Raw genomic sequence first — 26,693 nt, forward strand, 5'->3', positions numbered from 1 at the left:
GTCAAGCAAGCTTCCCGCTGCTTGTCCAATTTAGGACCACAGGGATTTGGTTTGCAGGGTGAACCAAAGCCAAGTGGGGAGAATCCCTGCCCTCAGGTCTGCCCCTCAAATTCCTTCCAATGAGTCAGGCTAGCTGGTATCTCCCTTGAGTACTGAAAACTCATCTGGCTTAGGAACCAGTGACTACCATCTGTGTGATGAATGGTTCAGACTCATAGCAACAGCAGAGTTACTGAGGCCATTTCAATTCTTCAAAATGAACGTGATTAATAAATGGAGCTTGTAATGATGGGTATAAATCAGGTTGAAAGAAAATGATTTGTTAATGTCACGAAAAGATATTATAAATTCAACTCAATTTGGTTAATTTGAACTGGATTCTACACTGGAAGACTGCACCTATCGTCATCTCCCCCGCCTCCTCTCTTGCTCAGCATCCAAAACCGCCACCATGCAGCTCTCTGAGATGCTATCCTGCTTCAAAGGCACTATATAACTACAAGTTGTATTATATAAATGCACTTTTAAAGGTTGAACAATTTTGATCTTTTTTCAATTATAACTAAAAGTCATACTTTTGTTGAATTTATTTTAACTTTTGTGTATCCCACTCTCAAAAAATGTGGGGAAGATTTTAAAAGAAATACAGCATAATATTTGCCACTGTCAAATAAATGTAAATCTTTGGAACCTCCCCAAAACCAGGCAGACTGACCAGTACTACTTACTGCTCATGAAACTATTACTGCTTGTTGCATTCTACCGCGTACAAAAATAATGGTATATAATTATGCCTTTCCCCAGTATAAAAGGAAAACAAAACCAATGTCCCACAAACAATCATAGAGTGAATGACAACATTTATTGATTGTTGGCCAGGACACATTTTGTATATAAAAAAAACAAAATGTAAAAATTATGATAAAATTAATCTTCAAAGTTTTTCTCACATAATATGCATCGTACTTCACTGAAAGATGTGTGCAAAACCTAGGTGCCATATTGTATCCAAAAATAGAAAATAATTTGCTTTTGTTACAACAACAATAACTTGGATTTATATAGCGCCATCTACGCCGGACGGCATCTCAGAGCACTTAAATGCGCTTAAATGCATTATTAAAGATCATTGTGAAACTATTGTTAGAAAAACACCTTTGCTATCAGGATTCACAAAGTCAGCTTGGAGGAATTCCTTCTGTTGAAAAAGCAAGTAGCAAATAGCAATTGATGCACCAAAGAGAAAATAGTTTTCAGGTAATATTCCACTCAGCTATTCACCTTATAGAAGAGAATAGGTACCAGCAGGTGGCACCATTGGACACCAATAGAAGGCACTGAAAAACATGAAGGTACACTTATAATAATCACTAGTATAAAGACGGTTTTGTATTTTAGAAACTTTACTAGAAAATAAAAGTTAAGAGTTTAGTTTGGAAATGTAAACTGAAAGTGCAAGAAAACCATTCTTTTCATGAGATAAATTCCATCCCCTCACACTGAACCTTATACTTAAACTGAGCTCCTTAAACAAAGAAAGAAAACCTTTGCATTTTTATAGCACCTGATTAACAACAATATCAACTTGTATTTATATAGCGTCCTTCACACGGGGTAACATCTCGGAGAGCTTAATATTGGTGTCGCTTGATGCTGAGCTTGGGAGATGGGGGAGGTGACTTGAAACAACAACTTTCTGACCCAAAAGTGACAATGCTACCAAGTGAGCCAAACTGGCAACATAAAGTCTTGTGTGAAACACCACCTCATAAAACCCAGAGTATTTAGTTATTGCGAGATCTGTAATATATAAAAATTAAACATTAAATTGTACTCTTACCTCTACGAGTTTGGATATTTGCTTTTAGTCTCTGACAGATATGAATCCAATTTGGGTTCCAAAGTTTTGCCCATCCCGAGTGTGTGAAAAGAACATATCAGGCTGACAAGCAGTACAAAGAGTACCTTTGTTGCTTGGATTAAAAGTGGAAACATCACATATATTTTCTGATAAAATCCCTTCACGTTCCAGCAACACTCTTAGGAAAGAAAAGAATGAATCAAGAGAAAAGAATATTTTTATTGAGCCGCCTCTGTCTTTTGGAATTTAATTTAAAAGCTAGCCATGTTCATTATTGGCTATAAAATTTCACTAATTACCAGCTTCAATTCCACCCTTAAAAATGGTAAATATTTAAACATATATCAATTTAGAAACTTTAAGCACCCAAAACAAAATCTAGGAAAAAATACATATTTCCCAATTTTTAGGTATCAACTTTTATAACCTCAGTTTCTGTGTCAACTACAAACATTTCACTCTAACCTGGTTGCTTGTCTAAGATTCACATGAGGTTTGGATCCATCTGTGTTTCTCACGCAGCTCGAGTCTATCTTGATAAATTCTTCAGCTGCCTCTTGGTGCAGTGTAAAGCAGCACTCGCCCACACAAGGTCCCATCACCACTCGAATATCCTTCATACTGCAGGCAAACTCAGTCATCATTGTGTTTACTGTAGCTATAGCCACTCCAGCCAGAGTACCTCTCCAACCTAGGGTGGGAAGATCAAACAATATGGAAATAACAACAACAACAAATTACATTTGTATAGCGCCTTTCATGTCAGGAGGACATCCCAAGGCACTAGACTATCAGGGATCATACCTAAGCTGCTGGTTGGGATCAGGAGGGGTGTATTGGGGGGAGGGTAGGAGTAGGAGGGTGACTGAAGGCACAGTAGAAGAGGAGGGTCTTGAGACAAGTCTTGAAGGAGGCAAGGGAGGGGGCAGAGGGACTGTGGGATGAAGTTCCAGAGGGTGGGGGCAGAGACGCTGAAGGCCCACCCGCCAATGGAGGAACACATGGAGGAAGGAAATATAAAGTACTTCTCACGGCAGAAATTGAGAATCACAATAGTAAACCAACATTTTTAACCCACTGATTCTCAGAATCGTGCTAGCAATTAGGTGGGAAGACAGAGAAGGGATCAGGAGACATGGAAGCTCATGTGGAGTATAAACGCGAGCACAGACAAGTCAGGTCAAATCGCCTGATTCCGAATAGTAATTTTCTATACACGTTCTTGACAGGAAAAAGTCAAGAATGAATTGTTACAGAATGTTTTTCTACTCAATTTATATTGATTTGAATGCCTAAACGTGGATGGAACATTACCTGCATGAGCTGCTCCACATGCTATTTGGACAGGATCAGCAAAGATCAAAGGGATGCAGTCAGCTCCTGGTGCTGCTATGGTGACTCCTTTCTGGTTGGTCACAATTCCATCATAGTTCGCTGGCTCCGGTCTCCCCATAGTCCAGATGGTGTTTCCATGGTTTACCTATCACCAGGTGACCACAAGTTAAACATTTACTGCACATGCACAGTGCTTTCCCAGGAATGAAGCCAAAACAGTTTCCCTAACAAGAAGATGTTAGTGTGTATTCTAAACATTTCAGTATCCCAACATCTATATACAAGTTATTAACACAGCACGTTGCTGCATATTAATATCGGATTGAACTGAGACTTTTACCTTTGCGAGGTAGTAGATTTTGGGGTTAAATCCTGCAGTTGTGGCCAAGCGCCGTATATTCTCATTAATCACAGCCTTTGGATCTCTACGTTTAAAGCTGCTGAAAAGGTTCAAGGAACTGAGGCTTGGTATATAGGATATGCCACCACATCTTGTTGTAAAGCCATGAAGGAATACATCTGTGACAAATTTAGAACAAAAACATAGACAAAGAAAATGATATTTAAAATTAGTCTCAAATTAATGTCAGGACCAAGTAATGACGTTATCACCCTTTTCACCATTAGTCTTCAAACAATAACTTCATTACCAGAACAGATGAAAGGTATGTTCAACTTTTAAAGCAATGCCCAGTTGTGCTGCATTTTAAGTGAACTGCCACAGTGAGTTGAGGAATTGAAGCGTTGCCTTAAAAACATTTAAAGATTTAGACAAAATGAAAAAGGTTTTCATTTCATCGTTAAGTATGTTTTTAAAGTCAAAGATAAAATTCAGATGTGAACAATTAAAAATTGCTGCAATTTAGTGATAATTGAGCACAATTTTTTTTTCCATTTCCCTTCCCACCCCCCCACACACACACACTGAATTATATTCCAAGTTTACTTAGAAGTTGCCAACACAAATCATTTAGCATTGAAACATTATATGCACATTTTAAGTGAACACTTCGCCCACAAAATCTAGTTAATTCACTTTACAGTATATTCTGTGACTCGCTTTGAGATGTCTCGAAGATGTAATAAGGCTCTATATCAAATGTAAGGATTATTATTATTATTTGTTCAATAAAGATATAGCTGTGGATCCGACTCAGCAGATTTAATCCTGGATTGACTTGAAAATGATCACATTGCTGGGCATTTATATAAATATAATGTACGATGTTGCAGTTACCTAGCGCAATAGGATCAAGTTTTATCTGGCAATGTAGGTCCATGTAACAATTGTAATTTCTAAATAACAGATGAACAGAAAGTTCAAGATGATCAATACCAGGCTTATCTACACGGCTGTTGGTAGGCATACAGTTCTCAAGAGATTACAATTACAGTAAACATTGCATGTTACATTTACAAAACATCCTATCCCGTAATTAAATAATAAACCAGTAGTATTGATCTAGTTGACACTTTTCTAGCTTTGCTAAATTTATAACGTATACCTGGGATCAGTGGAGAATGGAGAATTGCAATCTGTCCCATAAGTCCTTTGAGTTGCCCTAGAAATGTCCAAATATCCTTACAGATTTCATCAGCATGTTGGTCAGTGAGGACATTATTGTCCTTCGTGCAAGGTACTGATGCTTCCAATTTTATTCCACCTTCATTTCTTGTAGCAAGTCTTTCAAATGTGAATTCATAAACTGCAGTAAATAGTTGATTGATGTACACATCCATCATGGCTTTCTTATTGACAGGCATGATGACATTTATAGTGCTGAGATTCAGCTTATCAATTTTCTGCTTAACATTGTACAAGATGGCAGCCATACTTGGATACACTAAGACATCGATGTTTTCCTTTGGCACAGGAATTTGTTCTGATAAATTAAGTAAAATGCTTTGGATATCTTTATTGATATTGTTTGTATCTCTCTCGAGGTAGAACACAAAAACATATGGACACTTGATCTTGCTGTGCGCTTTGATGATTTCCATAGCATTGCTAAGCCACTCCTGGGTACGGTCATTTGGAGAGTGAAAAACAAAGTTTGAAAAGTCAACCAAAATCGCCTCCACCATACTAGCTAAAGAGAGCACTGCTAAGAGCCACTTCTTCTTTAGGGGCACTTTTTGGAATATAAACGATATTAACCTAACTGGTGAAAGACAAAAAGATTAGTTTTTCCTTAAATTACATTTATTATTTCTCTAAAACTGGAATACAAAACATACGATTATGGTGATTAAGTCGCAGTCTCTGCAAGCTTTTTTTTCAACTTTAATTTTCACTTTATCATCTGAATCACACAGGTTGAACCCAACTTCACAATTCTGCTGTAAAACTTAAGCACGAATCCTCCCACCACCAGAAATAACCCCAACAAACTTATTTTTTGGCTTTATTCTGCTGTCTTTATTCTTTGTCCATACAGGTACACTATACAATAAAATACTGTGTATTCAGCTACAAATACAGTCACGACACTTATAGTGAATCATGTAAATGTTCATTGGATGATGTGTTGACACTATGTTAAGGACCTACACCAAATCATTATAGGAACATAGGAACAGGAGTAGGCCATTCAGCCCTTTGAGCCTGTTCTGCCATTTAATTAAATCATGGCTGATCTGAACCTCGACTAATCCTGTCAATTCCAATTTTCCTCTTTTTCCCCATATCCCTTGATACCTTGACCTACCAAATCTGTGAAGGTGTGGATGGATCCAGCCTTCACGGCCTTTTGAGGGAGAGAATTCCAGATTTCTATCACGCTTTGAGTGAAAAAATGCTTCCTGATTTCACTCTTAAGTAGCCTGGTTCCAATTTTAAGACTATGCCCCCTAGTGTAAGTTATTTATTTCTACATACAGTTTTTCCTAAATACTTTTGGCTGTTGAAACATAAACAACTTGTTTTTCTACTCTATCTGTAAACAAAGAACTGGAGTTTTAAGTATTGAAAAATCAACAAAAATATACTGCTCCTTGGCTCTTCAAGTGTTTGTGCACAGACTTACCTGCAGGATTCAGTGCACTTCCTCGCTTTAGACAAAGCAAAGTAAAACCAAAAGGAAAAATATTACATGGGCTGCTTTTAGCTTCTCCGGGGTCTGGGCTCTTGCTCTGTACAAAGCAATTGGTACAATGTCTATAGGATGAACCACTCTCGCCTGTTAGTAAATAACTAGAGAAGCACAATGTCTGATTGCAGGTCCAGCTGACACTGACACACACTGACACTGATCCCCACACTGATACTGATACACACACACACACTGACCCTCACACTGATACATACACACACTGAAACACACACGCACTGACACTGACACACACATACTGATACACACACAGACACACACACACATACTGACACACACACACACTGATACACACACAGACACACACACACATACTGACACACACACACACTGATACACACTGATACACACACACTGACACTGACCCACACACTGATACACACACACTAACAATGACCCACACACTGATACACACACACACACTGACTGACACTGTCTCACACACTGATACACACACACTGACCACACCGACACTGACCCACACACAAACATTGACACTAACCCACACATTGACACTGTCACACTCTTTCTTTGGCTTCAGTGTCTAAGATCTCAAACAAGACAAGAGGAAGATACACTTTGCACCGAACGTGGAATGACTTTATATTACTTTCTTGTAGAAATCAGAAGGGACAAATGGTTGGACAGTTTGGTTGAGCTTCTTTATACCTAACAGTGAGGGGTGTGATTGCTGTATGAATGGAATTTAATAATTAGTATTCTTTATATTAAAAAAATCTTTAGTTTTACGCAATCCGGTAGAGCTTTTCACATTCATAGTTTTACTTCGCTAATGTATCCTTTCCCCCCATGTATCAAACATGTGCTGCCACTGAAACTCAAGTTATTTTCTTTCAGGAACCCATTGCTCAGGGCACTGTATCTCTAATGCACTCTTCTGTGTGTAAACTGCTCCAGTGACTGGGCTCTCTCTCTCTATCCAAAGCAGCCGGTACAATGTCTATAGGATGATCCACGCACGCATTTCTTTATATTACTAATATTTAGATACCATAATATAATAATCCTTGCATTTGATATAACGCTTTTCACGTCTTCTTGACGTCTCAAAGCGCTTCACAGAATATGCTGTAAAGTGAATTGACTGTATATTTTGTGGGCAAAACACGGTAGCCAATTGCACACAGTAGCGTCCCACAAACAGTCGTGGATTGAAATGACCAATCTATTATTAGTATATTTTTTTTTTTGAAGGTATTGTTACCCCCGGAAAAGATCCTTTCACACATTAAATAATTTTCTATGGTTCAATAAGAGGAGGAAATCGGGATTAGGAAGAATGACTTCATGGGAGAGTAAATGTCGACATGAGAAAATGGACTGAAAGGCTGTACATGTGCTTTGCTGTACATTTCTATGTTTCTATGTGAGGCAACAGTAAACAAGGCAAATGTGATGCTGGGCAATTCAAGCTATTTAACTCGCTGGTCAGACCACACCCAGAGTTATGTATAATTCTGACCCCCAACCTATTATACGGGCTACCCAAACAATAGAGGAGAAGCAAAGGACCCCAATCAGGTTGATTATAGTTTTAGAGGGATAAATTATAAAGAATATAATAATAATCCTTGCATTTGATATAGAGCTTTTCACATCTTCTAGACGTCTCAAAGTGCTGCACAGAATATACGGCAAAGTAAATTGACTGTGTATTTGTGGGCGAAAAGCAGCAGTCAATTGCGCAGAGCAGTGTTCCACAAACAGTCGTGAATTGAAGCAACCAATTTATTACTGTTTTTATTTCTTGAGGGATTATTATCAGGTGTGTGAAGTAAGGAAACTTGCCCAAGGTTTTGCCGTGCCAGGAATCAAACGCAGGTCTCTCGCTTGCAAGGTGAGTACAGGACTCCACTATACAGCACTATTAGCACACAATATTAAAGCCTCGATATCTGGTCATTTAAATGCGATTTGTGGCAGAAAAAGGAGTTACAATCTGACTTTCACTGAAACTTGCGAAAACTGAAAATTATGAATTCCATGTACTCTTTAATTCTTTTATTTGAGAGTCAATAGTATTCTTATTTTTGCAGAGAAACAAAAATTCAACAAAATTCCCACAGTCAAATAGCTGTATAACTAACTTTGCCAAACTGGGCTCAAGGCCAATTGGTAACATATGGTTTGAAAAATATCTAATAAGTGCATAAGGCCATTGGTTAATAAGCCACAAGTTATTGTTCACAAGTTTATTATTCATAAATGTCAAAGCGGAAATATTGCATTAATTTTAAAATCATTTTTAACCAATTTTTACAAGGTTAACAACATTAAAGAACAATAACAAAGCCTTTACCCATTTATAATTATATTTTAAATATAGTGTAATTTAAACATCTTAAAATGACTGCCTTTTACCTAGCCTTAAGAGAATTTATTCAAAATTTAAATGGTTATTTTAAAACTTTTTTTCCAAGCAACTACAAAGTGTTATTGGGGAAAACATATTCTTACTTTAAATACATTATAATGGAGAAAGAGATGTTTACTAATCTTGGCAGATGCATGTTTAACTAGATTTCGCCATTATAAACTCGCATAGCACAGTAAATTTACCAACTAGCACTTTTACACTGCATTTCCAAGACATCTTCTCAAGTGTGCTGCAGTTTTTTCCATTTGTTGCATATCCCAGGTCCAGTGTCTCTTGTTAGATTGAACTTTATTTAACTGGCAATATAAACGTTTCAGAATGGCTTCACATCTTTTGTTCTGAACCTGCAAAAGAATAGCACATGGAAATAGCTTTTCAGATAGTAATTAATGCTACAGCCAACCAGGACAGAGGTATACTATATTCCTATACCTATTTGGAAATGTAATTTACAGTAGTATTATATATAGATATTGATAATCAGTTTAACAAAGTCTGGTATTGCGTTAAAGAAAAAAAAGTCTAGGTATCGATTCTGGTGCTTTACTAAATAAAACCTTTTTGCATCTAGTCTTTACAGGAGTACAATTGTAGAACCTACAGAGTAGCAATTTTAATGAGGCTCCAGCACAGAGAGACATCATATCTAGAGAGGAACAGAGAGAGAGAGAGAGAGAAGGCCTGATTGTCAGTTTACATAACCGTGGAAAGTACTGTCCATTTTTTTTATTGTATTGATTCTTTTAAAAACTACTAACTTATGATTTACATAGGATTTTTTATTACCTCTATTTCTTTCCGAAGTTGCGCATGACGTTCTTGTTCCTTGATCAATAAAACAGATTTTTCATTGATTGCTTCTTTTATTTCCGATAACTTGGCCTTTAAATCTGTAATTTCTCCCTGTTTAAATAAGAAAAGAATAAAAGTACTATTTTTTAACATTAAACTGCAGACAGCATCTCTGCCCCACACTTTGGAACTCTATCATGCATTCCCTATGCCTCACCCCCTCTTTTGCCTCCTTCAAGTCCCATCTAAAGACCTTCCTTTTCGATCGTGCCTTCGGCCATCCTCCCACCCCCATTCCCCCTGCCCTCCACCCCTTCCTGACCCAAACTCCCAGCTCGAGTCCAAAAACCCCTGACTGTCCAGCGCCCTGGGATGTCTTTCCGACACAAAGGGCGGTATACAAATATAATTTGTTGTTGTTGTCACCACATGTATCCTGCACAGATTACTCCAAATTAAGCGGTTCAATTTCTATCTCCTAACAGTTGAGTATTTAGCTACTTTTTTCATGGTAATGTTGTCGTACACTTTCAGCTACAACAGAAAATATTTCAAACCTGTACTTGTTTTATGATATTTCCTTCAGGATTCTGAAGATCTGCCACCAGCTCCTTCTTTTTTGCTTTTAACTTTTGCATCATTAGCATTTTTTCTTCAAGCTGCATCATTATTGGATTCTTGCTTTCCAGCTGGCCAATAAACTCTTTGTGAGCTAATATCTTTTTGCGGTATTTATCATAGCCGGAAAGCAACTTCACGTACTTTTCTTCTTCTTCTTGAATGATAAATTTCAGCTTTGAATTGCTTGCAATCAGGCTCCATATCTGGGACTCCAGGTCAGTACAAAGTTGACCCTCATTCTCTGACTCATCTTCTGCCTGGTAAATCTGTTTCTCTATTGTTCTGAGTTCTTTTAAAACCACTTGTTTTTCTTTCTCCTGTTTAGATAATTGGGCCTGCAAAAACAAAGATAGATTTTAATGAGGAACAGTCAATGCACTTTAGAGTATAGCCTGTGAAGAGTTTGGGACATCCTCACGATGTGAAACACATTATACTAAATGTAAGGATTATTATTATTATTATTATAAATGTGGAGTCCTGTAGCTCAGTGGTTAGAGCACTGACTTTGCAAGCGAGAGACCTGAGTTCAATTCCAGGCAGGTCAGGGCGAAAGCTTGGGCAAGTTTCCTTGCTCCACACGCCGAACAATAATCCCTCCAAAAAAACTAAACAATAATAAATTGGTCATTTTCAATCCATGACTGTTTGTGGGACACTGCTGTGCGCAATTGGCTGCCGCGTTCGCCCACAAATATACAGTCAATTCACTTTACAGTACATTCTGTGAAGCGCTTTGGGACGTCCTCCCGACGTGAAAAGCGCTATATCAAATGCAAGGATTATTATTATTATTATTACACTAAAACACAATCAATGACGGCAATGGCTAACGTTCTGCATACTCCTGTTCAAAGCGAGAATCATGAGATCTTCTTCCCCTGATCAACCAGATTCAAACTTTAAGAAGCTCCCACAATTTAATACCGGATTACTCTTCTATGTGCTTTTGACTGATGCTGTATTGATGTTTGAATGTCGTGAGGTTTGATATTGTGTTTTGATTTGGATTCCAGCGAGGTTTGAATGGTACATAGAAGTAGAATCAGACTTACCTGGAGGTATCTAAGAAGGTTATTGTTGTCTTGTGCCTCTACTGTCTGTCGGTCCTGTTGCTCAGCTACTTCTTTAACAATCTCGGAAAGAGAAAGTTGTACTTTTTGCTCAGCCATTCCTAAAAGAATAAATTGTTGGTACCAAGTAATTCTGCTTTATCTAAATTCAGCTTCACCGGATTTAATACTAGCACCTTTACACTAATAATTGACTGTGGTACATCATTCTCTATGTTTGAAATAAAGGAAAATGAGGAAACGTTGTCCTCATTTCAATGAGAGCAATTATCTGCACTAATCAGGACTCATTTGACATTAAGCAAATATTGCAGGTAATTAAAATAGAAAATACAAACTGACTGTAGCACCAACTAAAATAAAATGTCATCAGGAATTAGACCATCACTATGATATGAACAATGCCAGGCCTCCTCTTTCTCTGAATGTTCCTGGTGACATTTTATCGGGTGCTGAAGATAGATAACTCTCTTCGGCTCACTGGATTCAAGCAATTGATGTCACAGTCGCTGTCTCTGGCCACTGTCAAGGCCAACAGCTGGTCAGGCTGTGGGCAGGCGGTCAGGCTGTGCGCAGAGGGGGTCAGGCTGTGGGCAGAGGGGGTCAGGCTGTGGGCAGGCGGTCAGGCTGTGGGCAGGCGGTCCGGCTGTGGGCAGGCGGTCAGGCTGTGGGCAGGCGGTCAGGCTGTGGGCAGGCGGTCAGGCTGTGCGCAGAGGGGGTCAGGCTGTGGGCAGGCGGTCAGGCTGTGGGCAGGCGGTCCGGCTGTGGGCAGGCGGTCAGGCTGTGGGCAGGCGGTCAGGCTGTGGGCAGGCAATCAGGCTGTGGGCAGGCGGTCAGGCTGTGGGCAGAGGGGGTCAGGCTGTGGGCAGGCGGTCAGGCTGTGGGCAGAGGGGGTCAGGCTGTGGGCAGAGGGGGTCAGGCTGTGGGCAGAGGGGGTCAGGCCGTGGGCAGGGGGTCCGGCTGTGGGCAGGCTGTCCGGCTGTGGGCAGGCGGTCAGGCTGTGGGCAGGCGGTCAGGCTGTGGGCAGGCGGTCCGGCTGTGGGCAGGGGGTCCGGCTGTGGGCAGAGGGGGTCAGGCTGTGGGCAGAGGGGGTCAGGCTGTGGGCAGGCGGTCAGGCTGTGGGCAGGCGGTCAGGCTGTGGGCAGGCGGTCAGGCTGTGGGCAGAGGGGGTCAGGCTGTGGGCAGAGGGGGTCAGGCTGTGGGCAGGGGTCAGGCTGTGGGCAGAGGGGGTCAGGCTGTGGGCAGGCGGTCAGGCTGTGGGCAGAGGCGGTCAGGCTGTGGGCAGGCGGTCAGGCTGTGGGCAGAGGCGGTCAGGCTGTGGGCAGAGGGGGTCCGGCTGTGGGCAGAGGGGGTCAGGCTGTGGGCAGGCGGTCAGGCTGTGGGCAGAGGGGTCAGGCTGTGGTCAGAGGGGGTCAGGCTGTGGGCAGAGGGGGTCAGGCTGTGGGCAGACGGTCAGGCTGTGGGCAGAGGGGGTCAGGCTGTGGGCAGAGGGGGTCAGGCTGTGGGCAGACGGTCAGGCTGTGGGCAGAGGCGGTCAGGCTGTGGGCAGAGGGGGTCAGGCTGGGGGTCAGGGGTCAGGCTGGGGGTCAGGCTGGGGGTCAGGCTGGGGGTCAGGGTTCAGGCTGGGGGTCAGGCTGGGGGTCAGGGTTCAGGCTGGGGGTCAGGTTGGGGGTCAGGGGTCAGGCGGGGGTCAGGTTGGGGGTCAGGGGTCAGGCGGGGGTCAGGTTGGGGGTCAGGGGTCAGGCGGGGGGTCAGGGGTCAGGCTGGGGGTCAGGTTGGGGGTCAGGGGTCAGGCTGGGGGGGGTCAGGTTGGGGGTCAGGGGTCAGGCGGGGGGTCATTACCGGCTCTGACTCTCCGGCCTGTGACTGACTTCTCTTAGCCCCGCCCCCGCGATGATTGACAGCTCCTCCCCTCCGGGCCCGGCCACGCGCAGCTTCTCAACCCCACACCATTCCCCCCCCAGCAATCACACCCCCAGCAATCACACCCCCCCCAGCAATCACACCCCCAGCAATCACACCCCCCCCAGCAATCACACCCCCCCCCAGCAATCATACACCCCCCCCAGCAATCACACCCCCAGCAATCACACCCCCCCCCCCGCAATCATGCACACAGCCCCCCCCAGCAATCATACACACACAGCCCCCCCCCCAGCAATCATACACACAGCCCCCCCCAGCAATCATACACACACAGTTCCCCCCCAGCAATCATACACACAGCCCCCCAGCAATCATACACACACAGCCCCCCCCCCAGCAATCATACACACACAGCCCCCAGCAATCATACACACACAGCCCCCCCCCCCAGCAATCATACACACACAGCCCCCCAGCAATCATATACACACACAGCCCCCCCCCCCCAGCAATCATACACACAGCCCCCCCCCAGCAATCATACACACACAGCCCCCCAGCAATCATACACACCCCCCCAGCAATCATACACACAGCCCCCCCCCCAGCAATCATACACCCCCCCCCCAGCAATCATACACCCCCCCCCCCAGCAATCATACACACAGCCCCCCCCCAGCAATCATACACCCCCCCCCAGCAATCATACACCCCCCCCCAGCAATCATACACCCCCCCCAGCAATCATACACACACAGCCCCCCAGCAATCATACACACCCCCCCAGCAATCATACACACAGCCCCCCCCCCCGCAATCATGCACACAGCCCCCCCCCCAGCAATCATACACACACAGCCCCCCCCCCCAGCAATCATACACACACAGCCCCCCCCCCAGCAATCATACACACACAGCCCCCCCCCCAGCAATCATACACACACAGCCCCCCAGCAATCATACACACACAGCCCCCCAGCAATCATACACACACAGCCCCCCCAGCAATCATACACCCCCCACCAGCAATCATACACACAGCCCCCCCCCAACAATCATACACCCCCCCCCCCCAGCAATCATACACACAGCCCCCCCCAGCAATCATACACACACAGCCCCCCCAGCAATCAAACACCCCCCCCCAGCAATCATACACACAGCCCCCCCCAGCAATCATACACACACAGCCCCCCCCAGCAATCATACACACAGCCCCCCCCAGCAATCATACACACACAGCCCCCCCCAACAATCATACACCCCCACCCCAGCAATCATACACCCCCCCCAGCAATCATACACCCCACTCCCCAGCAATCATATACCCCCCCTCCAGCAATCATACACACACAGCCCCCCCCCCCCCAGCAATCATACACCCCCTCCAGCAATCATACACACACAGTCCCCCCCAGCAATCATACACCCCCCCCCCGCAATCATACACACACAGCACCCCACCCCCCCCAGCAATCATACACAGCACCCCAACCCCCAGCAATCATACACACACAGCACCATCCCCCACCCCAGCAATCATACACACACAGCAACACCCCCACCCACCCGCCCGAGTAATCATACACACACAGCAATCTTTCACCACGAAGTACTCTTCCACAGCAACCACCAAAGCACTCCCAAGCAGAGCAACCATCCACCCAGAACGATCTTTCTCTGGACCGCCCCCATAATCCCGTGCCCAACACATACATCACCTATAACGTGGGCATTTCTTGATACAGCACATTATTAGATTTACAATTAGCACCTATAGTAAGTTCAATAATTGTATTCAAAGTCGTACCGCTTATTGATAATAAGAAACAAATGCTTGTTTGTCAGATCATCTGTTCATATATTTATTAATAAATCATACAATCCAGTAAGTGTGTCAGCCTGGCGCAGTGGTAGCACTCTCACCTCTGGGTCAGATTGTGGGTTTAAACCCCACATCGGGACTAGGAATCACTTAATCTAAGATGACACTCCAATGTAGTGCATTGTTGTAAGTTCTTTCCTTTGAATGAGACGTTAAACTGAGGTCCTCTGCCTTTTCAGGTGGACGTTAAATATCCCATGGCACTATTCGAAAACAGAAGGGAGTTTCTCCCAGTATCTTGGCCAATAATTCATTATTCCCTATTGTTAAAAAGCTGTTGTTTTAGTACTACATCATTGCAGGAATCCGGCAGTTTTTAGTAATGTATTCTTGCCCTTGGTGTTAACTGTGCCATTGACATCCATGATGGAATTTCTGATGTCTGTACCAAGTTTGTGGATTTCAGCCATGGCACTATAACCCTGAAGTAATCAGTCACAGCCGGGTGTAAAGTCTGCAGCCAGTTGCTCCAGGGTTTTCATTAGCTGCTCCTCATCCTCAAGCGATGCTCTGGTTTGGGCCAGAGGAAGATGAGTTGAGACCGGCTTCCGATCTAGTCAAAAAAATAATTTTTCGCATTCAAATGGTGAAAGCACACTCTTTGTGTTCACAGAAATGTGCCCAGTAAAGTTGCTAACCTAAAATAAATGTCTGCAGAAATTTTCAGCTATGGCTAGGAATAAAGTCCAAAAGCATTTCAGAGGATATACTGTAAAGTGCAGAAACTGTGTGTTTTTGTGGGCAAACACAGCATCCAGTTTACGCACAAACAGAAATGCAATGACCAATTTTATTTGATGCTGTGCAAACAGATAATTCTGAATCTGTATTCCAAGGCGCCAGAAAAGTGATCTTCGTGGAACATGCTTCAAAGATTTTTGAAATTTTGAAAAATTGGAGGGAAAGGAGGCAGGATATGATTTAGATATTGAGGTGTACTTTATGGCGAACTCATTAGAAGCTCAAGCTAAATGTACTACAATTCTAGGGCAGACTCCCATATAAATAAATCCTTACTCAATTGAAGCATTCAAAAATATTAAAAATAAAGGGACTGGATTTGCTTCTTGTTCAGCTGGAGGTGAGGAAAAAAGAAACATGGGTTACAAGACTCCGGATGAACTCTAGCATTCTTTCTTACCCTGAAAGAAGAGTCCGCTGGGATGCTGTGATTGTACATTGGAGATCGCGAGCCACACCACTGTATCTGCCCCCTGACCCTCTGTCCGCAGCCTGTTCTTCATTTTTTCATAGAAGTCAGGCATGGAAGTTCTCACTGCTATAGGAGAAAGGAGGAAAAATGCTTTACTAACACTAGAAAGATATAGTCAAACTGTCGTCTACAGAACATTAGGTCACTAAGACATTGAAGGTTAATTTATCTATAGCGAAGACAGGCATTTGTATTACCTGGTGTATCAGCCCAACCGGGATGCATTGAGGAGAAGTGTATTTCTTTATGCATTTTAGCCCATTGTTCCGTCATAATAACTTGTTGCCGCTGGATAGGAAAGACAGGTTATGTACAATTACACACAACTAATATATGTGCTGCATTTAGAAAATGGAAGGTGGGCGGAGGAGGAAATATTGTGCTCTCGATCCTAACCTCCATTTCTTTGTGTTTGTTTCTTTAGAGTTTGTAGGACACATATCTCTAAAGCGAAAGCATAGACAAGAATGAAACTTTTAGGACCCTGTGAAAGGGACTATATAAATGTAAATTTGTATTGTGCTGTAACCGCTTCCAATCAGGAATCACATCTTATTACAAATTAAATATTGCATCAAAAANCACTGGAGATATATCTTCCTCAAATTCTTAAATGAAATATGTACCAAGAAAATAACAACAAAAAATATGCAGAGAAATGCAGCTAGATCTCTTAATTAGACACAATACACTACTTGTTTGCTCTCTTAGGCAGGCTAATGTACAATACAATACTAACCTTGTTCTGTGCATAGGCCATGGTCCCATCAAATTGGCCAGTCTTAAATTGCAAATCACTGATATTTAATTTCTGAACCAACATTCCTCCCGAGGATACTGTGATCTGACAAAAAATGGGGAAGGCAAAGGTAGTTGCTCAGCAGCAGTTGATAAAGCGTGAATAGAATCAACGACATTCGCAAGGATTTCTTAACTTTCACAAGATGAAGTGAGCTCACCACTCTGGCAGCTTCATTTTTTTTCAAAAGAGGCATCAACGCGGTAGTGAGAATGTATGTACCTGAGTAAAAAGGGATATATCCATGAGGTAATCATTCACATAGACTGCATAGGTCTATCTAATAAGAAGAATCCTTGCACTTAATATAGCACCTTATCAAGTCATCGATATGTCTTAAAGCGCTTCACAGGATATACGGTAAAGTGAAGTGACTGGACGGACATGGCAGCTAATGTGCAAAGTAATATTTCACAAACAGCCATAGAGTGAGTGACCAATTTTATTTGGGGAATTGTTGGCCGGGACACCGGGAAAGAAATAATAATAATAATAATTCAAGTTTCCTTACTCTACATGCCTCTACCTATAATAATAATAATCCTTGCATTTGATATAGTGCTTTTCACGTCGGGAGGACGTCTCAAAGCGCTTCACAGAATATACTGTAAAGTGAATTGACGGTATATTTGTGGGCGAACGCAGCAGCCAATTGCGCACAGCAGTGTTTCAGAAACAATTGTAGACTGAAAATGACCAATTTATTATTGTTTTTGTTTTTTTAGGAATTATTATTAGACGTGTGGAGTAAGGAAACTTGCCCAAGGTTTCGCCCTGCCTGGAATTGAACTCAGGTCTCTCGCTTGCAAAGCGAGTGCTCTAACCACTGAGCTACAGGACTCCAGAAACTCACTTGCCTTTTCAAATAGTGCCATGGGATCATTAACATCCCCCTGAACAGGTAGAAGGGACCTCGGTTTAACGTCTCTTCTGAAAGACGGCACATCCTGAGTCATGTGGACCCAGGAGATCCTCATTATGTGCTAAAGTAGCTGATCTCAAGTCAGAGCAGCAGTTGGGAGTCACAACCTGCCTCGGTGCAACCAGGTTTAGGAAAGAGGAAATTCAGCTCCTAATTATCCAGTGACCCTTGCTGGAGAAATTGGTGTATGGGTATTGGATGAAAATAGGATTGAACTATGCTGTGACCTCATGCTTTCCCTCCCTCCCCTCCTCCCACCCCAAAATTAAATAGCCTGCTGATATCAGGAAATTGATTTACAAAAATCTCAAGTGAAACTCAACACTTTCCTTTCATTATTGCAGCAGAATCTCACATCAAGTATCCACTCTTGTTACTGAAGCGTAGCTGGATTATGATGTTGGCAAAAATATTTTGTTTACGTACATGCCACAAAGTTGCCAGATACGTACATGTATTGTGTTTGTCATTTCAATGTTTAACAGCTGAAATGCTATAAACTATAATCAACAATATTTAGAAATCTAATCCTGTCTGTAAAACATAACAACAACAAATTTACATTTATTTAAATTTAGCACCTTTCACATCAGGAGAATGTCCCAAGATACTGGACAGTCCAGGGTTTGCACCCCCTCTGAGACTCTACCCTGCGTGGAGAGCTCTATATAAGTGCAAGTTGTTGTTGTTGAATGGGGGGGGGGGGTGTCGGGGATGGGGGAATTGACCAGAAGTGTGGTCAAAGAGAAAGGTCTTGAGTGGGACCTTGAAGGACGTGAGGAAAGGGGCGAGTCGTAGGGACTCTGGGATGGTGTTCCTGAGAGTGGAGGCAGATAAGCTGCCGATGGGGTGCAGATGTGAGGCATGTTGGCGTACCCACTAAGTGGATGGAGCAGCCGAGTTCATACAGATAGGCAGACAATCACTTTTCATTTAATTCCCGAGCACATTGCAAACATTAATAAAGTGCTGGGGAAGCAGTGGCCAGACATTCGTCTGAACTTTTCTTTACCTTTAATTCAAACAACTTTTTATTTGCAACTCAAGAGCATTGGGGCAAGGTCACCACATTATGAATAAACTAATGTAATAAAGTACATGAAAACCTGAACTTACCCAAAGTATTTGTGGCAAAGTTACTCTCCAATCCATCTGCGGTCAACTCTCTCTGATTGATCATGCAGCCTGCGTTGTTAATCTATTAAAGAGAAGATTTTTAAAAAAATAATTTTTAATGCTTACTCATGTTTGCACTGGACAGTTCGTGTTAGTCAACCAAAGGAGATTCACAGCCAAGCCTGATCCTGTCCTCTGTCCAACATAATAGCTTTTAAAAGGTAATCAGCAAAATATTTGAGAGAGAAAAGTATTAAGGAGCTATGGGGTAACGACATAAAAATGTGACTAAATGGGCAGCTTTTTCAAGGAGCTAGTGAGGACACAATGAAACAAATTGCTTCCTTGGCAGCACCGAAAATAAATAGAGGAGGTCCCAATGTGGTTTCAAACCAAGCTACCCACAATTTGGAAAAGCTCAAAATGGTCTGCAGACTTCCCTTTTATATCCTTGCCTCATCTGGATGTCCAGATTAGGCTTACTGAAGCTTTGACTAGGTCTAACACTAGTATATCCTAGGAGCCACTACACATGGCCATGTTTAGGCACTAAACTAGTGGGAAGCCAAACCTGATAACATTATTCCCCTTTTACATGTTAATTAAATCATACCTTACCAATCTACCGCTCCCTCCACTTGGCAGGCACTGGCCTGCTTCACATCTCCCACCCTGTCTGCCCTACCATCGGCAGTCAGGCCTTCAGTCTTTCTGCCCCACTCTCTAGAATTCCGTGCCTTTGCCTCGCCTCCTTCAGACCCATCTCAAGACCTTCCTCTTTGACCAGCCTTCAGTCATCTTCCCACCTTGCCCCACTGCTCCCAAATCCAAATGGCCAGATTGGGTGCAAACCCTCATGTGTCCAGTGTCTTGGGACATCCTCCTGACATGAAAGGCGCTATATAAATGCAATTTGTTGTTGTACAAATATTCCCTATCCTTAGCCCTACAGGAATTGATGAGAACAGCATACAAACTACAGTACTAGTTAATGACAGGTCACACTTACCAAAACATCAAGTTTGTTATTTTCTTGCTGAAATTTGTCTGCAAATTCCAAGATCATCTTGGGCCTGGACATATCAAGAATATGCACAAAGATTTCCTGGATTCAAATGAACAGAAAATACAAAATACATCCTCAGCATCTGAACTGAATCTATGCACGATTTACATATTGCTTTGCCCGAAATCCGCATTCATCATCTGTAAGCATTCACAAGTATTGCAGACAATATTGTCAAACCTGTCATGTACATGCCTAATGTAACAAATCCTTTGCTAGACTCTTCATTGCCATGGCCACTGTGACATATAGCATTCTTCTTTTCAGACTCAGTGTTAGAGAACCATAATTGGTACGATGATTCAATCCATGTATTTTTTCCAGGTCTCATATTGGTTTACATTAAAATATTTCAGACCCCATTTCATTTTCATCAGTAAACCCCCATCTTACCAGACTCCGGGTAGCCGGAATTTGTATCTGGCTGTACTGGGCCCAAAACAAGCCAGTATAAATTATACTTAGCTGAAAATTCAGGCTCACCAGACTGTATCGCCCCCCCGCCACCAACTCCCCACCCGCCCCCCCCCTCCCCACATTGGTCCGGGTAGCCAGAGTTTTAATGTGTTTAAATGTCATCATTTTTTTGCACGACAGCAATTGTCGTGCCCGAAGCCCTGCTACTGCTACCACATAGCCATTCAGTGTCCCTGCTTTCAGGAGCATCGTTCAAAGGAGTTTAGTGGTATTTCCTTACTGTAAAAGATTAGTCCTGTATAACTATTCAAAGTCATAATGGACATTTAAAAGCACCCTAGCAGTGACATTGCTGGCTGCCATCAGTAAAAGTGACCACATCATAAACAGTATTTTTTCCAGGAACCACCTATGCAGCAAAGAGATGGTAACATTTGATGAATTCTCATCACGGCTGATGAGTTTGCGTGCTGTACAAGGATTGCCTGAAGAAACCACAGTTTGTTCCATGGGCACTTTTGCAGGTGGCTACTCACGAGTGGTTCCATGTGAGTGCTTTGATAGGTGCCACAGTTAATATTCAATATTCACTAAATCGTCAAATTCACAATAAATCAATAAGAGCTTGAAGGAAAAGATGGCTCTGAAAGAACCTGTTCGAGTAGGTATAATGTATGAAGCTCCACGGAGACCAAGGAATCAAACCTAGGACGTTCCTGGTCTGCAACAGCTGTTTTAACTAAACCATGAGGAGACAATATAAAAGATCTAAAAGAAATTTGCATATGTGAAATTAATTGCAAATATTATCCTTGCAAAAGATTGGATTCATTTACAACACTTACACTCCTTATAGAAAAAAACATTAGTTATTTGTGGAGGTTTCTGTACCTCTTTGTTACTCTCTTTCACTATCTCCTCTTTGGCTGCTTCAGCTCGCTCTTTGTTTCTGCAAACAAGATGAACCGTTCCCCCTGGAAAAAGGCACAACTTTTATTAGAATTTCTGGCAGATTTAGGCAGTGGCTTTAGGTTCAGCCAAAGTACCAGTTAAAGTCCAAGTCAACGGACTGGATTGAAGAGAATTCTTAGGAATATTCCTCTTTATAAAATCAATCTGGACATTTGCTGCAGGGATATTCCACCAGTAATAGAATATTCTACCACACATTCTAAAAGTGAAATTAAAGTATCATACTTCCTTAAGAATAAAACTTTAAAATGCAGAGATCAAACAAGAACTGATAATTCTCTTACAAGGGCAAGTTTGCAGACTTCTGGTTATAAACATATTGTGAATCTTAGATAAGTTTTAAGAGGACAATTGGTTAAAGAGTCCTCTTTGTGGAGTCCTGTAGCTCAGTGGTTAGAGCACTTGCTTTGCAAGCAAGACACCTGGGTTCAATTCCAGGCAGGGCAAAACCTTGGGCAAGTTTCCTTACTCCACACGCCTAATAATAATCCCTCCAAAAACAAAAATAATAATAAATTGGTCATTTTCAATCTACGACTGTTTGTGGGACATTGCTGTGCGCAATTGGCTGCCGCGTTCACCCACAAATATACAGTCAATTCACTTTACAGTATATTCTGTGAAGCGCTTTGGGACGTCCTCCCGATGTGAAAAGCGCTATATCAAATGCAAGGATTATTATTATATTATTATTATTAGAGGCTGGAGGATCTTAAGGCAGGTTCATGATTCCAGGTCCTGAATTTTACAGCCTTTAACTACATCTGGCAGGAGTTCTTCAAAACCGTAAATCAGGTTGGTTAAGAATTGATAGTCTCAGATTCTTAAAAAGTTGACAGAACACAGATTTACAGACACAGAATGAATTTTGCCAGTAAACACTTGCTGTGAAAGTATTACACAAATGTTACCAGATGGGTTGTGCAAAAGTACCATTAGTCATGGTGATATGAAATAATGCTTAGCGAGAGAGAAATGTGAAAAAATAAGGTATAAGGAAGGAGCTAGAATTAAGAGTTGAGCACACCTAGAAAACAACAGAAATACAGTAGTACACAGTGGAACAACAGAAATATAGAATAGAGAGACCAGGATCAGCTTGTGTGTAAATCTACAAGGTCTGCACTGAAGAGTGTTGATATAAACTCTCAACTGGAATCGGGTAGCTTTCAGTGAAGGATCCTTTCTGCAGGGTTGCTCTATGTGAGTGCTTTTGCAAAAGTAATCACCTCTTTTCGCAATTTCTAATGCCGTGGCTTTGCCGATTCCACTGTTACCTCCAGTGATCATGAAGGACCTGCCTGTAATGTTGACATCAAGATCCTTTGGAGTAAACTGCTTCGCTGCAGCTTCATATCCACCTCTAAACAAAATATAGATCAAACCAACAGCTACAAAAAGTAATAAGAGACAGCAATGCTACATACAATACAAAATTACATTTGTGAAGCGCCTTTCATGTCCCAAGGCCCTGAATAGGGATTAGGACCCAAGTGGGGGGGGAGAGGGGGTTGGGGTCAGTGAGGGTGGATGGCAGAGAGGGTGGCTGAAGGCATGGTCGAAGAGGAGGGTCTTGAGGCATGCCTTGAGGGAGGGAAGGGAGGGATCGAGATGAAGGGAATGTGGGATGGAGTTCCAGAGGGTGGGGGCAGAGAGGCTGAAGAGGTCTGGCTGCCGATGGTGGGGAGAGCTGGGCAGGGCAAATGGAGCAGACCGGAGACTGCTGAACAGAGGGAGCGGACAGGTTCATAAGGGGTTAGCAGGTCGGAGAGGTAGGAGGGGCAAAGCCATGGAGGGCCTTGAAGGTAAAGGCCAAGAATTTTGAACTTGATATTCTGAGGGATGGGGAGCCAGTCAGAGTATAAAGTTACACAGAGTGAAACAAGCCCTTTGGCTCAACTAGTCCATTCCAGAGTTCATACTCCCACATCAGCCCCGACCCTCCTATTCTCTTCACCCCTTTATTCTCTTCTCCCTCATGTATGCTCTGCCTGAATTAACCCTATTCCTTCAACAAGCCACAGTACTGTCAGGTCAGGTTTGACTTTGCGTTAACAAAGGATTTTCTCAGAACACAAACTCTGGTATCTCACGGTTTTTTCACAACTAAGTAGTGGCCAGCAAAATGTTGATCTCAAGCAAAACCTTCCGGTTTACAAATCAAAAAAAGGCTCCACTGTGTGAAGCCGCCACACAAATGTTTGCAATCGCAATAGAATTGCACTTCAGATCAGAGACCTCAGAAATTCAATCAATTAAATAATTCTTGCATTTAAATCACTTAACATAGTCAGCAATCAGAAAACTACCACTTTCACCTCCCCAATCCAGTCATTACACTTTACCGTAAAATCCCATGAAGCACTTGAGACATTTTAGTGAAGTGATAAGACTGTATTAAATGCATGGATGATTATTGTCACCGTATAATAAACCTTCTTTGCTAACTCTCTTCTTGGCTTCTAAACCTTTCTAAAAAAAAATCTCTTCAATCATGCTTTTGATCAACATCTCTCATCCGCCTCGTTGGCGATCACCAATACATCTGTCAAGCACATAGAAAGCTTTACTTGAAAATAAATGCAAGTACTTCTTTGTTTGTTATCCTCCAACAAGGAGCAGACACGCTGATAAATCACAATAAACTACATCTCCCAACATCCTTTCAAGGGGGTCACAGTTGAAACTATCCTTTCATAACCTCAATTACTGAAGTAAAATATTTAGTTAGGGTCCCATCATTTCACAAACTGAAAGGCATTCTGCACAAGAATAGAGAGTTAGTTGAAGGTCTGCCTCAAGGACAGTTTAAGCACAATGCTGTAAAATACCTGCATCACAGTGAGTATATTGACCTGCAAATGCATCACCAATCCGTTTCAACTACATCTCCCAATATCCTTTCAAGTAGAGGTCCCAGTTGCAGAGGAGCAGAGTTCAGCCCCAGTCAGGGCTGAAGGTTGACTGGTGCTCTCTGACTGATTCTGGGGTTTGATGCAACTACCTGTCCAGGAGGCCAAGGCTGATCGATGCAGTGTTGCTTTTGATTTGCAATTCACACCCAATTCACACGGATTTCCGTGTTTTTCTCCTTCCCCTCGAGTGGAGTGCACAACCCAAGAGATCAGTGTTGGAGACGTGTTCCCCACTGGGTTTGCCACCCACTGGTGTAACCGCCTGACAGCTCCAGGCAGCTCACATCTGCCAGGAATGTAACAGCGAGAACTCAGCACAACAACACCAAATAAAATGGCGATCCAGTCAGATCAAACATTTCTGCACGAAAACAACTCTGGATAAACAATTGTTGAACACGTGCAGTCATTCCAGCAAAACAAAGGCGACTTACAAGGAGCGACCCCACCACCTCCTCTCCCCCACCACCTCCCCCTCTCACCCTCCCACCACCTCCTCTCCCCCACCACCTCCACCAACCCCTCTCCCCCACCTCCTCTCCCCCACCACCTCCCCCTCTCCCCCACCACCTCCTCTCCCCCACCACCTCCCCCTCTCACCCTCCCACCACCTCCTCTCCCCCACCACCTCCACCAACCCCTCTCCCCCACCTCCTCTCCCCCACCACCTCCTCTCCCCCACCACCTCCACCAACCCCTCTTCCCCCACCCCACCACCTCCCCTCTCACCCACTACCCCCCACCACCTCCACCAACCCCTCTCCCCCACCACCACCTCCACCACCACCCCCTCTCTCCCCCCCACCCCACCCCCTCTCTCCCCCCCACCCCCACCCCTCTCTCCCCCCCACCCCCACCCCCTCTCTCCCCCCCACCCCACCACCACCCCCTCTCTCCCCCCCCACCAACCCCTCTCTCCCCCCCACCCCCACCCCCTCTCTCCCCCCCCCACCACCCCCTCTCTCCCCCCCACCCCCACCAACCCTTCTCTCCCCCCCCCACCACCCCCTCTCTCCCCCCCCACCCCCACCCCCTCTCTCCCCCACCCACCACCACCCCCTCTCTCCCCCCCACCAACCCCTCTCTCCCCCCCCACCCCCACCAACCCTTCTCTCCCCCCCCACCACCCCCTCTCTCCCCCCCCATAGAGAGTGGGGGAGGGGAGAAAGAAACATACGTTCGAGTCACACAACAAGAGATCAAATGCAAAAGAATCTGAAAACCCTGTGCCAAACCCTGCGACCTGATGCTGTGGTGGGGGGTGCCCCCCCCTCCCCTGGTGTACCCCCTCACCTGGTGTACTCCCACAGCCCTTTGCTGAACCACACAAGGTTCCTGTACAGGGACATGTTGCTGTGAGCCTCTCTCCCTCCTCTCTCTCTCTCTGTAACTCTCCTTTACTCGTTACTGTAACTCTCCCTGACGTCAGGGAGTTGTGTAACAAGCTGAGGAGCAGCATTTGTTGTGAATGATGTGAATGTTGTGAATGGGCAGACAAACAGGGATCATTTCAACAACATCCCCCCATCCCATCACCCTTCACCTAAACTCCATGCTGCTGAAAGTACCACTTATTTGCAAATGGGCTTTCCTCTTGTCTGTGTTATTTTGGTGAAGGTAGAACTCCCCTGGCCAAAGAAGAGCACATTAAAAATGACATGAAATGAGTTAGGAACTCTGCGCCAACCACAGCAGACACCCAATCTTAGGTGGAGAATAACTTTCAAGGTCAATCACATGATCAGTTATCATATGGAGATGAGTATTGGTAACAAAGTGAATTGCAGCTCTCCCTCTCTATTTGTGTATTATATAACTTTGTGTTGTGTAAGGAGCACATTTAAGCAGCACAAGGTTATGGAATTAGGTCATCAAGTGATTTATGTAAGGGTGAAATAACAAAAAGCGGAGTTCAATTTCTTTGATAAGCTTGACTGGATAATAATCTCGCCTCCGAGTTAAAAGGTTGTGGGTTCAAGCCCTACTTCGGGACTTTCAACTCCCACTCCAATGTAATGCAGGGGAACATTGCATTGTTGGTGGTCTTGTCTGCCTGTTCTACTTATCAACAAACCCCCAGGTAAACTCACTTCATGATTCACTTCATAGCTATTGGTGGGACATTGCTGTGCACAAATTGCCTGCTGTGTTCACCTCCAAAAATATACAGAAATGCACTCTACACTGAAGTTTTGTGGAGTGCTTTGACAGGAAAGATATCAAATGTAACCATTATTATTGTGGGTTCAAGCTCCTCATTGAGACTTTCACAGTCCAGGCTGATACTCCACTTCAGTCCTGGAGCAACACAGCAATTGTCAGAGATGCCGTC

The 26,693-nt window shown here is 43.5% G+C and overlaps 2 protein-coding genes across 5 annotated transcripts; both read right to left on the minus strand.

Moving 5' to 3' along the window:
• Positions 1-843: 843 nt before the first annotated feature.
• Positions 844-6,442, minus strand: LOC103177523 (laccase (multicopper oxidoreductase) domain containing 1). The gene is made up of 7 exons (XM_007891726.2): positions 6,223-6,442; positions 4,702-5,358; positions 3,537-3,715; positions 3,176-3,341; positions 2,327-2,552; positions 1,841-2,039; positions 844-1,337 (listed from the first exon to the last, which is right to left on the minus strand). Exons 2-6 carry the CDS (start codon positions 5,279-5,281, stop codon positions 1,865-1,867), a joined length of 1,326 nt encoding a protein of 441 aa, XP_007889917.2. The 5' UTR covers positions 5,282-5,358; positions 6,223-6,442; the 3' UTR covers positions 844-1,337; positions 1,841-1,864.
• A 1,872-nt stretch (positions 6,443-8,314) lies between these two features.
• On the minus strand, positions 8,315-25,776 carry dhrs12 (coiled-coil domain containing 122). 4 transcript variants are annotated; one of them, NM_001292292.1, is given in 13 exon segments: positions 8,315-9,048; positions 9,491-9,607; positions 10,054-10,452; positions 11,173-11,291; positions 16,083-16,220; positions 16,352-16,442; positions 16,894-16,998; positions 17,114-17,175; positions 18,992-19,073; positions 20,001-20,096; positions 21,366-21,448; positions 22,676-22,809; positions 24,302-24,454. In NM_001292292.1, coding segments are annotated over 12 exon segments (1,503 nt in total). In that variant the 5' UTR covers positions 22,737-22,809; positions 24,302-24,454; the 3' UTR covers positions 8,315-8,898.
• Between the last annotated feature and the right edge of the window lie 917 nt (positions 25,777-26,693).

Source organism: Callorhinchus milii, unplaced genomic scaffold (assembly GCF_018977255.1).
Source record: "Callorhinchus milii isolate IMCB2004 unplaced genomic scaffold, IMCB_Cmil_1.0 Scaffold4, whole genome shotgun sequence".
NCBI classification, from domain to species: Eukaryota; Metazoa; Chordata; class Chondrichthyes; order Chimaeriformes; family Callorhinchidae; genus Callorhinchus; species Callorhinchus milii.

What these genes read in the sequence shown, in the direction of transcription:
- LOC103177523 (XM_007891726.2), bottom strand. Translation starts at nt 5,281, where the DNA reads ATGGTGGAGGCGATTTTGGTTGACTTTTCAAACTTTGTTTTTCACTCT. An exon ending in ATGTGGAGCAGCTCATGCAG is followed by an intron (nt 2,553 to 3,175) that starts GTAATGTTCCAT and finishes TTCCCACCCTAG; the next exon opens with GTTGGAGAGGTACTCTGGCT. An exon ending in AATCTTAGACAAGCAACCAG is followed by an intron (nt 2,040 to 2,326) that starts GTTAGAGTGAAA and finishes TTCTTTCCTAAG; the next exon opens with AGTGTTGCTGGAACGTGAAG.
- dhrs12 (XM_042333810.1), bottom strand. Translation starts at nt 25,710, where the DNA reads ATGTCCCTGTACAGGAACCTTGTGTGGTTCAGCAAAGGGCTGTGGGAG. An exon ending in TGAAAGAGAGTAACAAAGAG is followed by an intron (nt 20,097 to 21,365) that starts GTACAGAAACCT and finishes ATTTGAATCCAG; the next exon opens with GAAATCTTTGTGCATATTCT. An exon ending in ATATCATAAAACAAGTACAG is followed by an intron (nt 9,608 to 10,053) that starts GTTTGAAATATT and finishes TTATTTAAACAG; the next exon opens with GGAGAAATTACAGATTTAAA.